Source organism: Xiphophorus couchianus, chromosome 12 (assembly GCF_001444195.1).
Source record: "Xiphophorus couchianus chromosome 12, X_couchianus-1.0, whole genome shotgun sequence".
Taxonomy (NCBI): Eukaryota; Metazoa; Chordata; class Actinopteri; order Cyprinodontiformes; family Poeciliidae; genus Xiphophorus; species Xiphophorus couchianus.
This window is the reverse complement of record NC_040239.1, coordinates 17,914,531-17,930,314: the sequence shown is the minus strand read 5'-3', so window position 1 is coordinate 17,930,314 and position 15,784 is coordinate 17,914,531. Positions and strand designations below refer to the sequence as shown.

At 40.1% G+C, this 15,784-nt stretch overlaps 1 protein-coding gene and 1 long non-coding RNA gene across 5 annotated transcripts in view; one reads left to right on the top strand and one right to left on the bottom strand.

The window, feature by feature from the left end:
- Positions 1–13,197, top strand: part of epg5 (ectopic P-granules autophagy protein 5 homolog (C. elegans)) — a 26,940-nt gene extending 13,743 nt beyond the window's left edge. For 2 of the 4 annotated variants that reach the window (XM_028033652.1, XM_028033653.1), the window contains exons 29-46: positions 76–238; positions 322–464; positions 580–736; positions 970–1,164; positions 1,250–1,463; positions 2,162–2,331; positions 2,453–2,660; positions 2,782–2,857; positions 6,363–6,466; positions 6,561–6,736; positions 7,633–7,857; positions 7,923–8,132; positions 9,188–9,332; positions 9,438–9,680; positions 10,489–10,702; positions 10,790–11,008; positions 11,613–11,727; positions 11,818–12,000. In XM_028033652.1, the coding sequence (XP_027889453.1) occupies positions 76–238; positions 322–464; positions 580–736; positions 970–1,164; positions 1,250–1,463; positions 2,162–2,331; positions 2,453–2,660; positions 2,782–2,857; positions 6,363–6,466; positions 6,561–6,736; positions 7,633–7,857; positions 7,923–8,132; positions 9,188–9,332; positions 9,438–9,680; positions 10,489–10,702; positions 10,790–11,008; positions 11,613–11,727; positions 11,818–12,000 (3,160 nt within the window). Of the gene's footprint in view, positions 1–75; positions 239–321; positions 465–579; positions 737–969; positions 1,165–1,249; positions 1,464–2,161; positions 2,332–2,452; positions 2,661–2,781; positions 2,858–6,362; positions 6,467–6,560; positions 6,737–7,632; positions 7,858–7,922; positions 8,133–9,187; positions 9,333–9,437; positions 9,681–10,488; positions 10,703–10,789; positions 11,009–11,557; positions 11,728–11,817 lie in introns of those variants that run through there. The other 2 variants (XM_028033654.1, XM_028033655.1) reach the window with 2 other exon arrangements.
- LOC114154519 (uncharacterized) lies at positions 13,048–15,784 on the bottom strand. Its single transcript, XR_003597577.1, has 2 exons — positions 15,745–15,784; positions 13,048–15,541 (listed from the first exon to the last, which is right to left on the bottom strand). It is a non-coding gene; the product is annotated as an uncharacterized LOC114154519 (long non-coding RNA).

Here is a 15,784-nt window from a genome sequence, read left to right as displayed (position 1 = left end):
TTACTTGCAATTTGTTTTTAAAAAAATCCCCCAAAAATTTCTTTTTGTTTTAAAAATATTTCAAATTGCTTTTAGGATTGCGGTTGCACGTGAAGCACAGCAGGTGGCAATGGAGCAGGAACTTTTGGAGAATCTCCCTTTGCTCTTCAAGAACCAACCAGAGCAAGTTAGCATGGCCCTGGAGTGCAAAGGGAAGGGCGGCCAGCCGTGTCAGGGCGCAGCAAACATTACCGTCACGGTACGACCCGTTGCTGCGTGAGAAAAATCACGTTAGAGGATCGTTTTGTAAAACGACCCTCTGAAGTGTGTGTATCTGCGTAGTGTGAGCGAGTCCAGAGACAGGAGGCGGTCCACAACCAGATAACATCTCTGCGTAGAGACGTCAAGAAGCTGCAGACTGATGCTATGGCTCCTCCACCTCAGAGCCTCGCCCAAGCTGCAGTTCACACCGAGAACTTCATCACGTCAGTAGAAATACACCCTCCTACTTCACACAATATCAACAATACTATAAGGGCAGTTGAATGCAAAGGAAGAGCTTCAATAGTTTAAAACGCGTGTTCCAACTTCTTCACTCAGAGCTCTGGTGAATATTTATAAAGCTCAGAAATCTCCGGCGGTGCAGCAAGTCGGTGTGTCCGCCTTTTACCAGGTGGTCTCCTTTGTGTGTGAGGACACCCTGCGACACCCACCGACACGCCAGTATCTCTCCTCGTGTGTGGAGATACTCGGACAGGTGGGAACTGGACACTCACACACACGCCTTCACCCAAACCAGCAAGTCTATTCAAGTACAGGTCATCCTTACACTGAGAGTTTGTTAACCTAAGTGGGTTATTTGTTAAGGTTTCGATTGTTAGCATGCTATTTGGAGAATACAAGGACTGAACTGAGAATTATTCTGTTCACTTTTTTTCTTTCAGTAGTTTCTCATGAGTTTAAATTGATAGTTGTGGTTCTGCTGTCCAGGTTTTCATCCAGGGCAATCCAAAAGAGTGCGGTCGTGTCCTGAAGACCATCCTGGAGCACCGGCTCCTTTGTCCCCTCCTTTCCCCTTTCTTCACTCCGAACGCAGCTCCGGATCACTTTGTCTTCCTCTACCAAGATGTGGTGACATCCCTTCACCTCGACACTGCTGACATCATTTTCATGCTGCTCACTAAGGTTTGCTCTCCCTTGAAAAATAAAACATGACAAATCCACTACAGACATACATATAACCCTGCACCTTGTCTGTTTTCTCCTGCAGTTCGATCTCTCCCAGTGGCTGAATGAGGCTCATCCCGTGTTTTCGGAGAGAACCCGTTTGCTGGAGCTGGTCCACGGAGCTATGTGTGTCTGCGGCCGAGACCCCGAGTCAGAACTCCTCATGCCTTTTCACCTCTTCGCCAAACACTGGACCTTGCTTTTACGCCACCATTTTCCCGACCATTACAGCGACTGCCTACGTCTGCTAATGACCAGTAAGTTTAGATTAAACACTGATAAATGCTTGGTTTAGTTTAGTTATATGTTGCTATTTTTTCATATTTGTCCCCCTGTAGATTAAATCTTTGCTACATGTATAAAGCATAGTGCAGTTGTTCACATAAAGACATAGTTAATGTTTCCAGTAGGTAATTTGTTCGTTTTTCCAGGGCTTTGCAAAAGCACAAATATTTCTTTTAGTTTTTAGACTTAAAGCCGCAAACTTTAATGTATTTTATTGGAGTTTATTATAAACAGGTACACCGTTTTGATTAATTTGTAATAAGTGGAAGCAAATGAATGCAAAGTCTTTTTTTAAAAACCTTTTAAAGTGCATGTCTCTGTATGTACATTAGAATAAAAGCGAGCCTGAAAATGCATGAAAATGTCAGCTTATGTCAGACTACCTGTATCCATTTCTTGTTTGTAATGTTTGACATTACCAAGCCATTACTCTTCCTGCAACCCAGACAGAAAACCACATTTATCCCCCTGAAATTGTGCCTCCTACTCATATTTTTACCAGCAGAAGATTATACTGATAAATAAACAAGATGGAGGCTGAATCATTCTAAGGAGTCAGACTCTAATCTTCAATAATTTGGAGAAAATCATGAAGATGAATAGAATGTATCCTGCGTATTGATGTTTGATGTGTCGTTTCTTTATTTAAATCATTTTATGATCTCATCAGGTTCTGCAGACCAGCTGCTGAGTCCAGAGTGCTGGAAAGTGACCCTGCGAGTGCTGGGCTGCTTGCCTCCAACCCGCAGCTCTAAGAACAGACCTGAACCGTCGTTCAGCTCCACGGTTGGCGCCACAGCTTCCCCTTACCGATCCCCCATAAGTCTCTCTCCTCAGCAGGTAATCCCTGTTGGTGGTTTTGTATTTTAACTTAACCTTTTTTTTATTGTTGAAAACTATTTTGTAGATGACTGAATGCATTTGGAATAATCCACAATTTTATTTATCTGATTGTCATCAGGTGGAGGAGACTGTGAACTGGCTGAGTGACTACTTCCTGCGAAGTCGCCTCAGTAAGGCCGACCTCCGCAGCTTTGGCCTGTACTCCGCCTGGGTTCCCTACATCAGTGATGTCGTTACCTTCTGGGAACATCTGACTGGTTGCCTTATCAACACACAGGTCAGCAGCTGCACCAGAGAGCCAGTAGGCAGCAACAAAGTAACGAAAGGTAAAAATACAAACGACTGCATGTCAGAGAGGAGAAAGCTGGGAGTGATTGACCTTTTAGTTCCGTGCAGATCCTTTTGTTTGCTGTCATTATGAAAGAAAATGTGTCATTCCTCCCACAGCTCTGCAGGATTTGCACAGTAAGCTGGTGAACTTGTTTATGCCGTGGATCTTTCCTCTGGACACTAATGATGCAGGGTAAGTGTGTTACAGCATCTGATCTTCTCTGACTGTACGAAGATCAGAGTTTTTTTTTCCATTCAAATTTTTATTAAGGAACAACATGGAGGATGTGTATCTCCTCTATTCACAAAAGGTGGTACAATCTTATACTATCATCCATTCAGTTTGTTACATTAAGCCATACAACATACCCCTTCCTGTGATTATCCCACAGGTATTTAGGTATTTAGTGTTCCATTTTTTCCTTTTTTCCTCCTCTTCCACCCCAATCCCTCTCAGAAGAATGGGGAGGAAAAAGAATGAACAAACCGATACCATATCGTGATAACTTTTCCGAACTGTAAAACAAATGGTCTACACCGAACAGAGTAGCTAAAGAACAGTGGGTGTCACCTCATTTTCATTAGTTTCAGATCTAGTGTTCATGAAAGTTCGCCATGGGGTCCAACATTTTTCAAATTTGTCTTGCTCCAGTTTCAGTGCAAATGTCAGTTCCTCCATCATGCAAATATCTTGGATGATGTTTATCCAGTCTTGTTGTGTGGGCGTTTTGTCAGTCATCCATTTCCAAGTGATTGGTTTTTTACTGGCAATTAGCATTATATTGAATATGTATGTTCTATAGAATCCCTTTACACAGTTTGGTCGTTTGCCCAAGAACATAGTCTCAAAGTTTAGAGCAAAATTGACCCCAATAACATTCTCCACACTTTGTTTAATTATCCCCCCGTAGGAAAGTAGCTTAGGACAGCTCCATAAAATGTGAAAGTGGCCAGCTTGTTTCGACCCACATAACCTCCAGCATGTTCTGTCTGCATTTCTGCCCCTCTGAGCTGGTGTTTTGAAGAAACGTGTAACAGTCTTCCAAGCAAATTCCTTATATGCTAGTGATGATGTACATTTCCATCAATTATTCAAAATATCTGACCAGTCTTCAATGTGAATTTGGCAGTTCCCTTCCTTGTCCCATCTCTCTTTTATATACAGTATAATGTATCCCCTCCTTCCAGGTTTTGTAGTTCATTATACATTTTGGATGTTAATTTATTAACATAGGCTGATTGATACGATTTTAGAAAAATATTCAATATGCCAACAAATGTTCTGTCTCGTTCATCTTTATTTGTTTTTTCTAAATAAAGCCGGATTTGTAGATAACGGAAAAAATCTCTGTTATCAAGACCATATTTTTGCTTAATGTCTTGAAAGGTCCTCAGACAGCCTTTATGACATAAATCATTGTATTTTACCAAGCCCTTTTCAATCCATTTTTAAAAAATAGTATCTGTTTTATTTGGGGTAAAATCTTGATCATATGCTATCCATCTGATTGGTACACAGGATTCTTTGTTTTCTTTTACTAATTTTGACCCGGTCTTGAGTGCTGTTTCTGAACATGGATTGAGTTCTTTAAGGTCTTTTATTAGGTCTATATTTCCAATTGCTGCTTGTAAGGGGACACCATTGCTTATACATTCAATCTCCTTCCATTTTGCTGTGTATGAGGAGTCACACATCTCCACTATTGGATTTATTTGTGCTGCTTTGTAGTAGTTACTCATATTTGGGAGAGAAAGGCCTCCTTTACTTTTATTTAACTGTAGAGTTTTAAATCTAGTCCTTGGCTGTTTCCCTTGCCAAATAAATCTTGAAATCAGTTTGTCAATTTCTTGGAACATAGATTTGGCTGGTTCTGCTGGTAGTGTCTGAAAAAAGTATAGTAGCTTTGGCAGCATCATCATTTTGATAGCTTCTATTCTCTGCATGAGACCCAGATAGGGCAACAGGCTCCATCTGGATATGTCATTTTTTATTTTAGTCATTAATGGGTCATAATTTGCTGAGACGATATTCCTTGGGTCTTTAGGAATGGTCGCTCCCAGGTATACAATTGAATCCATGTCCCAATTTATTTTGAAGTTTTCTTTGTCAATATTATCGGGTGAATATTTGAATGTCAAGACCTGAGATTTGTGGGAATTCAGTTTATAACCTGAAAATTTCCCATAGTCCAACAAGATTTAATGTAATTCTGGGAGGGATTCTTGGGGTCTTGCCAGGTAGATTAAAATATCGTCCGCAAAAAGCGCCAATTTTTGTTCATTATGATTTAACTTTATGCCGTGTATTTTGGTGCTTTGTCTAATCCATTGTGCTAAAGGTTCAATAAATATGGCGAATAGTAATGGGGACATGGAACATCCTTGTCTGCACCCTTGCTCAATTTTTATTTCTTCTGATAGCCCCCCGTTAATCCGGATCTTACCTGTAGGCTTGTTGTACAATTCTTGAATTATCTTTATAAATTTACTGGAAAAGTTGAATTGGGACAAGACTCTGAATAAGAATGACCAGTCTACAGTATCAAATGCTTTTTGTGCATCTAGACCCATTATTATTGCTTGCTTGTCAGTCTTCTTAATATGGTTGATCACGTTTAGGGTTCTTTTAATATTGTCTCTGGTTCGTATCTTCTTTATGAACCCTGTCTGGTCTAAGTTTATTATATCTGGGGGGATATGTTCTAGTCTTTTAGCTAATATGGCTGTGAAGATCTTATAGTCTTGATTAAGTAGACTAATTGGGCGGTAATTTGAACAGTTTAGTTTGTCTTTACCTTCTTTTGGGATAACTGTAATCATTGTTTCCCCCCAGGAGGGAGGAATTTGTCCCCCATTTAAAACCCAATTAAATGTTCTCAAAAGAACAGGAGACAATTCTTTTAAATAGATCTTATACCATTCAGCACGGAATCCATCTGGTCTTGGTAATTTTATAAGTTTTAATTTATTTATTGCTTTTTCAATTTCTTGGGGTGTTATATTTTTGGTCAGAGCTTCATTTTGTTCATTTGATACAGTAGGCAGCAACAATTCGTTCAGTAGTACGTTAGCTTCGTCCGTTCCTTCTTGTTCTTTTAGGGCATACAATTTTTGGTAGTATTTTTCAAAGCATTTTCTAATTTCTGTACCTTTATAGGTAACTTTATTAGTTATTGGTTGAAGATCAGAGTTTTGTGTGAACCAGAACAGACTCTAGAAATGGCAAAACATTAACATTTTACCACCCTATTCTTGCTTCTTTACTGTTTTATCTAGTTAGGAATCTGTTGTTTTAGAAATATTTTATATATAAAATATTCAGTGGGTGTATGAGGTAAGTAGATCTCCTGGTTCTAAGCTTTTACATATCATCACATATTAAAATATCTCTTTTCCCTCTTTTTATTTGAGGCCGCTCTCTTCAGGTCTCAAAGAAAAAAAGTGTTTATTTCAAAAGTTTCTGAGAATGCAATAAAACATGCGAGGAAGGAAACCTCTTTTCAGCAAACAGAAATTTGCAGCAAGATTTACTGATTCCTCCTAAACGGATTCAAGAACCTATAAAGAAATAGAACCTGGACAAACACAATGAACTACACACGATACCACAAATGACCAAAATGTACAAAATTAAAGCTGAAAAGTCGATTTAAAGGCTATAATGAGAAAATCCCGAGATAAACATGATTGTGTTCCAGTAATGGGAAGTGCTACCCCTGGCTGGAGACGGACGCAGTCGCAGCAGGATGTCTGGTCGGTCTGTATGTCCAGCTCACCGACACACTTCATCACAAATTCAGAGGTAAGTTTTTCACTACTGGGAGAACAAATCCCAAACGTCTTTCTTCTCCCTAATCTGACCCCATGTGTTTTTTTTTTGCTCGTTAATTTTTCAGATCGCCTGCTGCCTGGACAGAGAGGGGCTCTGTGGCTGTGTTTGATGCAGTACTGTGAGAGCTGCACCTCCCCCCGCACGCCTGAGTACCTGCTGTACCTGTACCACACACACCTCCGCAGCCTGCCCTGGAGGCACCTGCATCCTGACACTCAGCTCATGGAGCATTTATTCAATGTGAGACACAGTCTGACCCCTGATTGTTAATCTGACACTTGGAGCCAGCTTCTAATATCAGCAGGAGATCCTAAAATGGACCAATTCTGCTTTGCTGCTAAACAAAAGAAAGGCAATTATCTAGTAAAATACACAGGTTTCTATAATCCAGACACAACTGTAGCAGTTTAATAATTGGAAAATAAATCACATTATCTGCCAGTTTCAATAGTTATATAAAGTATTTACTTTATAAATATTTAACTTAAGGCATTTTTACAATAGCTCAAATAGATTGTTCATGTTCTTTCTTACCTGACGTTTCTCAAATCATTATTGTATTTAGTGTTTTCTCTTCCCTTTAAAATAAACCAAGAAGACACAAAAATATATTGAGGTGGAGGTTCTTAAAAAGATATGTAAATACTTAATGTAAATGCCTTTATATTCAACATCTAATCTAACTTTAAATTTATTCAAAATACGTTATTCTAAACTTTACACCAGTTTTAGTCTCTTCAGACCAAAGCTCACATTTCCAGGTAATGTGGCATCAGAGATTAGCAAGCTGCATCTTTCTGTTTGTGACAGTAGGACAGAAACGTTTTTCTTTCCTGTCATTATTAACTCAAAACTGCAAATAGATGACATATAGTTAATGATTTGGAGACTCGATCCCAAGATCTCACTCTTTATTATTATAGACTGCTAAAGTAAAACCACTAAGCTTATTTTAAAGTGATTTTGTTAAAAGAAACAACTTTGGATTTCCCCCCTTTTTGCAGATGTTTTACTCATTATTGTAACAATTTGTCAGTGTCTCTGTGTAAATACCTAAAACTAAACTCCACTTCTTGCATGTTTCTCGATGTGTTTTGACAGAGCAGACAGACTTTCATTGAACTTTATGCCTTCAGGTGGAGAGAGGAAGTCCCAAGAGCTGCTTCCTGTTCATGGGTGAGCTGATGTGTGAAGTGAACTGGGTCAGTGTTTTAAGCGACCACTTAGAAGCGCCTCCCAGCTCTACATCATATCCGGCTCTGTCATCCGTGGCTACGCAGAAAGATTCGCACACCATGTTGGTCTATCTGTTATACATGTTGGTGTTTCTGGCCAAAGAGGAGCAGCTCCTCACTAAACAGGTGAGTCCAGATGTCGAAAACATCAAGATGGTGTCACTGTTTACTGAGTTCATGTTTCCCTCCAGGACTCCCCTCTGCTCAGCCTGCTGGTTCAGTCCACATCTCTGCCTTGGTACCAACTGGACCTGTCTTCATACCAGGGCATTCTGGGATATGTAGGCACCCACTATCCTCCATCTTTGCTGCTCAGTGGTGATTCTGCCCCCCAGCTGCTCCTGAAGTTACTTCGTGGTGCTGCGGGGCTCCATCCACATCCCAGTGAAGCTCCACACCAGGTCTGACAAAATAAGGCTTTTTATTTCCTAATAAACAAAATAAGAATTAAAAAAAAAAATTTCATTTTCCAATTTTGGAAAAGTATAGAAAAGATTAAAGCAGTCATTAAAAATAATTCCCTTTCTGTGTTCAAATACATAAAAATCTTCTTAATTTAATTTTTCAAAGAAATGGGGTAATAATCTGATTACACAGTGCTGTTCAAGAAAGCCCTGTTAATCTGATTCATTTTGGTCTTAATCCTTCAACAAACAAACATAGTGTGTTGATAGAAGTTTGATAATCGTGCAAAGGTTGGTGGGTGTATTGCACCAAAGTTCAGTGTCACTATCTTGATACTCAGAGATAATCTGTAACAGAAATGCATTCAGCTGTGACAGATTTTTTTTTTCATCTTGAACAAGCTAACAAGCATCACTGTCATTCATGAATGATTTACACATTAAAATAATATTATTTTTATGTTATATTTTGAGGAAATTAGGATATTTACAGATATATTATCCATTCTCGAGGAGGGAAGAAATATAAGGACTCAACAAAACCAGGAAAAGGAAAAAGCTTTAGCGCTACGAGTATAAAAAGTCATTAATATTTTATTATTGCATGGCTCTTGACCCAGACTGGCACATCTTCTGTTTCAACTTGCATCACCCACACTAAATTTAGACTTTAACAATCCAGATTTATTTTCCAGCCCTGATTTACATACATGAAAGAAACACATCTTATAGCTGCAGCAGCAAATCCTTGTTCCTAACTATTTTTGGAAACCAGCTGATGCAACGCTCCGATTCTTTGTCTTGTAGCATGCTGCTAATAACAGGTAGAATCAGCAAAAAAAGAGAAAAAAATCTTTAAAGAAATGCATTCATAAAACAACTAACTTACTGTGAATGTAGAAAATGTTTTATGTTTTGCATCTTATTTCACCTTTTAATAAAAAAGAAAGAGACATAAATAAATAAATCTGTTTCTGTGAAAACATATTTTGTCACTGTGAATAATTTCAGCTGAAACCAGAGAAAATCTGACCTTCTGTTTGTACTGTCAGGAGGAAACCCTGAAGGCCGGAGGCTACTTCTCCTGGTCTGTGAAGTCACTGGTGACCCTGGAGCAAGGAGGTGGGATCAACCTCGGCAGCTTGGAGGCTCAGCTAGAGACGCTTCTGGAAAGCGTTGTAACGTTCAACCCACCAGGTGTCCTGTCCACCTGTCCTCAACAGTCTCTTAGTGACATCATCTATCACCTCTATGATTCTCATTGTCTTGGGTTCATCTTTTCTCTCGTTCTTCCCTCTGTAGACGTGGGCTTGGAGCAGAGGCACATGGCGTTCTGTGGTCTTTTCAGCGACGCCTTGACTTTGCTCAACGGAGTCGGGGTCTCGACAGGCGAGGCACTGGCTGCTCACGTCATTACCTGGCTGGACAGGAAGGGGAGGGGCTGTCCCATTCTGCCTTTACTCACAGCCTGCTCCCGGTGTCTGGCATCAGTGCGACACATGACGCGCATCATGGAGGCCTGCATCACAGCATACTTCAACAATTGTGAGCAAGAGTTGGTTTACCTATTGTTCATTTATTCAGTTCTGCTTTAACTTTTGCACATTTTTGCAGGTTGTAAGCACAAAGTTCAATTAAGATTTTTTTTGTTATTATTTTCTGTGTTTGCGACACGAACAGAGCCATAATTGTGAAATTGAGGAAATAGGAAAAAACTTGTTGGAGAAGGTTCTCTGGTCAGATGAGAACAAAGTGTCTACATGGAAAATGCTAACCCTGCACCCTGGCCCTGAACACATCGTCCCCACGTTGAATTGAAGGATTTGTTTCAAACAGATAGAAAGGTTATATACGGAATAATTATGGGAGAAAACATGTTCAGAGCTGCAACATGTGAAACTGGGACAAAGCTTCACGTACCAGTCAGGGAAAAGCCCTGCAGCCAGAGCTACATTGGGATGGTTTGGCTTAAAGCATAGTCATGTGTCGTAATGGCCCAGTCAAAGTCCAGACTTTTATCCAACTGAGGATTTGCGCCAACACTTGAACATCACCCGTTCACAAAAACTTTGTTAAATTTTTATTTTTAGTTTATTTTATAAGAATGGGCAAAAACCTGAAATTTCACTTATGAAATCTGGTAAATATCTACATAAAAGACAATAAAAATGCCACATTTCCAGATTTTCATTTGGAAAGAAATCATTAAAAAATAATCCACCTTCCAGTTCAGAATTATGTGGATATTGGTGTTAAAATTCCTTTTGCTGGTGGTTAAAACACGTCAAATAAACCTTATTTTCTTTCAAGTCATCCTAATTTCTGAACTTTCTGTTTTTCGTGTTGGTTGAAGCTGAGGAAGAGTCTGTTGGCTGGGGCCCTGTGCTGGCATCACTGCAGGTGCCTGAGCTCACAATGGACGACTTCCTCTCCGAGAGCCAATCAGGAGGCAGCTTCCTGACGCTCTACGCCTTCATCTTGCAACGCCTCAATAGCGAATACACAGCAGCCAATCAGAGGAGGATCCTGGCTCTCATTAGCACATGGACCACGCAGGTCTTCCCCAGGTTTGACCCTAAGTTTGACCCTGTTAAGTTCTCTGCATCCTGCAGCCTGTTAGAGACATTCATCTGGAGGTCCTTGTCTGTCTCCAGCGGTCCGGGCGATGAAGCTAAGCTGTTCCTTTGGTGGCACAAAGCCCTGAACCTGTCAGTGGAGCAGCTGCAGCCGCAGGCAGGAAACACTGAGGGGTCAGGGGTCATCATGGGGCTGGTGCGGCTGCAGACCAGGCTGCTTCAGCTGGGAGAGGAAAGGCTGAACTCTGGGCTGCTGGGAGCCATAGGCCTTGGGAAGAAGTCTCCAGTTTCTAATAAGTGAGCTTCCATCTATTTATTAATGGATAAAATCCCCTTAGAGTCTGTACTGGTTAGAAGGGTTTCTATAAAGTCTATAAATAGTAGTAAATGTAGTCATCTTAGGCCTTTAAAGGGGTTATTGAATACTAGATCTTCAATTATAATTAGAGAAACCTTAAATTTGTATATTTATTTTTAAGCAAATTAGATGTATAGATACATAATACAGATAAACCAAAGTAAATTCACAAAGTCATATTTAACTGGCTTTGATAATCGAGTGAGTTTCAATCTTAAATATGATGGCACATCAGGGCCATTGTAGATAGAAAGAAAAGTAAATCTCTGCCAAAAAATTTTGAAAAGTGAAATATTTGCTTGAAAATTTTTGACATTTCAAACTGAAAAATTGCCACTTTTTTTCTCTAACATTTCTGAGATTAATCTCAAAATGTGAGTTTTCTTGGCATAAATTTATTTTTAAATAGCTTAAATAACTCAATTTAAGCCATTTTTACTTCATTCTTGTGGGTAGTAGTCTTAAAGAGCCTTAAATTTTGCTTCCAGAAAGATGCAGAAATCCTGATGTGACACCGTCGATAAGTGATTAATCTCTGTTTAGATTCAGGGTGGTGGTCCGCAGCCTGGCAGCGTTCCTGTCCATCCAGGTGCTGTCAGAGACCGAGCTGAGACTCCAACCCACCACAGATTTACAGCTTTCTCCAAAAGCACAACAGGTATGCACAATAAATGCTTTTTTATGCCACTCTGCAATAGTTTCTTAAACATAATTTGGACTTCCTGTTTTGTCCCCTGGGTGGATGCAGATGTTAGGGATGTTGGAGATCATGTCCAGCAATAAGCAGTACGCTGAGCTACAGGAGGCTTTAAATAAGGCAATCCAGTTCATCCGATACCCAGGGCATTGTGTCAAAGATGGACCCCGCCTCCTGGCCCTGCTGGTTAACCTTCTGTACTCGGACCTCAGATATCTGCACGTCATCCGTTAGCCTTGGTTTTTTCTTTTTTTTTTACTCTGGCAAGCAGCCGAAATGTGAAAGACTTCAGCCTCCTGCAGTTGAAAGCGGGAGAGTAAACATCTGTGGAAATGAGAAGATGATGGAGCACAAAGTTTTCAAGAAGTGACGCTGATCCTGTTGTTCTGCCAGTGTGGGCTGTGCATGATAGAAACTGCATCATGACTCTTGACAGAAATCAAAATATTTAATTTTGTGCCAATTTCTGGCTTTTTTAGCACTTTACTTCTGTGTCTCTTGTGTTCATGCCTCGGCAGTTTGCTTTCAGCAACATGTGTTTTTATGACTTGGAGAGGATGTGGTGCATATTTATTGATGAATAAGAGTTTCAGCGCTGCGGTGTAGGTGTGAGTTTTACACTGACACGTAAAATCTCAGCAGAGAAAAAGATGAAGGGTCCAGAGATCACTGGAAGCATTGATCTAATAGGTTGGTAGTTTAGTAATGTGTTCTTAAAATGTGTCGGGGAACCTTTGAGGGAAGCTGGATAGTTTTTATCTTTAGCTCTTAGTCAGTCTGAAACTTCTCAACTCTTTGTACTGTACGCATCCAAATGCTTCATTCTTTTTTCAGTATTATTCAGCCAAAAGTGCTCTATTTGCATTTGCCAAAGAGTAGTTATTGTTTTTCCTTTGCTCATTTTGCCCAAGTCCTGTTTTCATCCATCTGTGTTCTGAAAGCACACCAAGCACCACCTCCAATGTGCCCAACCACTTGGCTTCCTTATAAAGTAGTGTACTCGCAATGTTATACAGATGGCTAATGCTGCAGGTATTTCTCATGGAGAGAGAAAGAGAGAGAGGGGGAAACTGTCTGAGCGTTCATGCAATCTAGCATTTACAGACCTGAAGATTTTCAAATTGAAGCGAACATTCAGATTGTTTTTAACTTTTAATCACTCTCCTCCGCTCGTTTCTCCTGCTGCTCTGTGCCATCTCAAGAACAGCCAAGCTGCACTTCAGCAGCCTGGAGCTCGTTTTATCGCCGATGTCGGTGTTATATGGGGACTGTTAATGTCGAAAGCTTTTCTCTCTTCTTTTTTTTTTTTCCTTGTAATGAGTCACTGATCAAGAAATGCTCTGCTGGAAGGCTACACAGGGTGGGGGGAGCTACAGAGCCAAGCTGCCCAAAGGAGGCAAGACAAGTAAATAAAGTTGACTGAATGTATCACCGCTGTGTTTCGATGTGCAACCTACTGTTTCGAGATCATACCTGTCTTATTATGGTAGGAAACTTCTGAGACTGACTAAACATTTTAGTAAAACTTACATGGAAAAACATCTGAGGGAGTAAGTAAGGTTAAACCCATAAAATAACAGGGATTTGATACTTTATAAGGTTCCACTGATCAAACATCAAAATTATGTTTTAATTTAGCAGAAATAAGTTGGTGATGAAATTTGTGGTATGAAGATTCAGAAAAAAAGTTTAAATGATAAAACACACGAATAACCAACAGTGAAGTGACTAAGCATCTTATTTTAACGTTTCTAAAGACATTCAAAAGTTTAACATTAATTCAGATCCTGATTTGACAGAAAACTGGACATCAGTTCATATTGTAAAAGTTTAATCAAAACACTGTTCCTCAATGATAAGGACAAATGAGTCTTAATATTGTATCAATGCCATAAGATAACTTCAATCATGATCTATCAAATGAACGTTTGTGGTTTGAAAATTTAAAGCCTAAATTTCTTACCAGACATATTAACTAAATCAACAGAATGGCTCCAAACACACATTTTCCTATAGCAAGAGTTTTATTGTCAAGGTCTGGGAAATCTCAAGATTTCCTGTAAAGCAGGAAATGTGGGGGTTTCTTTGGGTAGAAGTGGCTCAGATAACCCGAGGAAGACTTGTTCATCTCTGAGTCTGATACTGAAACTTTGTTGTGATTTTTTTTATCTGCATTCTACTGGAGATCCTCGTCCCTCGCCAAGCTGAGGGTGTTCTTTGTTACCAGACATTATGTAAACATGCAGAGCAGAGTTCTGCTTGTGGTGTTTTCCATATCTGCCTGGGCCACCAATAAATGTGGAGGGTGCTGCTTGTATGCTAACATTTTTTCTTTACTTCCTCCTCACCCTTGTTGCTCTTTTCACAGCTCACAGTTTGTGCACCGGTGTTTTAATAAGTCCTAAAATCTTAATTTTCTGCTCCCAACCTTTCTGGTGTTTATAAAGCCATTACAGCTTCGTTCGCTGACAAGCATCAATGTGACTGGATTTCACATGCTGTCATATGTTCCTGAGGTACAGTGCAATTTTAAAAAGAGAGCTTTCACGCAGAAAAATTAGGGGGGCGGTCTCTAAATGGAGCTTTGTGCTTTTGTGTGCATGCTTCCATCCAGCCACCTCATTTGACACCAACATGTCTGCCAGAGAGAAACCTCTGCTCAGCCACCAGCGGTCTCTATGGTTACAGAATGGCTGAAGTGACGGGGGAGAGGAAGAGGAGGAGATGCTTACAGACACTCATTGCTGCCTCTTCTTGCGTCTCAAAAATAGCTTCAGAGCGTCTCTCGCCGTTTAGTCTGCCGTCTGCTCTGCCGTCTCACAGCTCTGCTGGTGAAGGACTCTGAAGAAGTTTAGGTCCAAGAGAAACCTTGCTCTGAAGTATTAGCCTCACAGAATGTGTCGCACACACTGTGTACGTGTGCACACATTGCTGCGATTCCTGGAAGACACATGTATGTCTGGCATGTTCCTCCATCAGTGTGCAGACCCGGAGTTGGGTCAGGAGTAGCTGCTCCCAGGATGTTTCAGTGCACACTCAGCATCAGCGCCGCATGGGAATGAACTCGCGTCAGTCGCTGGTCATTAGAGCAGAGAAATGTGACTTCGTTCTCTGAAAGTTTATCAATTATGCAAAAACATCTGCCATTATTGAGTCAGAGAAGGTGATCTTATGGCTGGTGTGACAGCCAGGGGTCTCGGTTTCTTTGTTCTGCTGCTTTCATTTCTACTCAGAGATTATTGTTATTATAAATTTTGTGTTTTAATATTGCACTTAAGCTTCTCTATTTCCAGCTTAGAACAATTTTACATCAAACAAGTTGAGTCAAGTCATTGCACATTTTCTTTCACACGCATAGTGTCAGAATTATACACACTGGCTGGATAAGATCTCATATGGAAACAATTATGTTTTTTAACAATTTGAGTATTATAACTTACTTAAAACTGAAAGAAGGATCTATAACTTTCTTCAATATTTACTTTACTATTTGTCAGCTCTGGAAAAAAATTAAGAGACCACTGCACTGAACCCTATTGAAAACGTCCTGGTTATTCCATCAGATATTGATAAAACATTAGTATTGTTGTTTCTAAATCAATATGAACTTGTTTTCTTTTGCATTATTTGAGGTCTGAAAGCACTGCATCTTTTTGTCATTTTGACCATTTCTCATTTTCTGCATAAATGCTAGATTTTTGCTTGGGATTTCGGAGACATGTTGTCAGTAGTTCATAGAATAAAAGAACAGTGTCCATTTTACTCAAACATGAACCTATGGGGTGCTGTGGTGGCGCAGGGGCAAAGCATGACCCACGTTGAGGCCTTAGTCCTTGTAGCGGTGGTCGTAGGTTCGATTCCCGGCCTGGCGACGTTTCCCGCATGTCTTCCCCCTCTCTGATTACCCTGTTTCCTGTCAAACTACTTTCAAATAAAGGCCACTAGAGCCAACAAAGCCTTTAAAAAAAAAGCATGAACCTATAAAAAGTTAACTCCGAGAAACTGATCATTTTAAGTG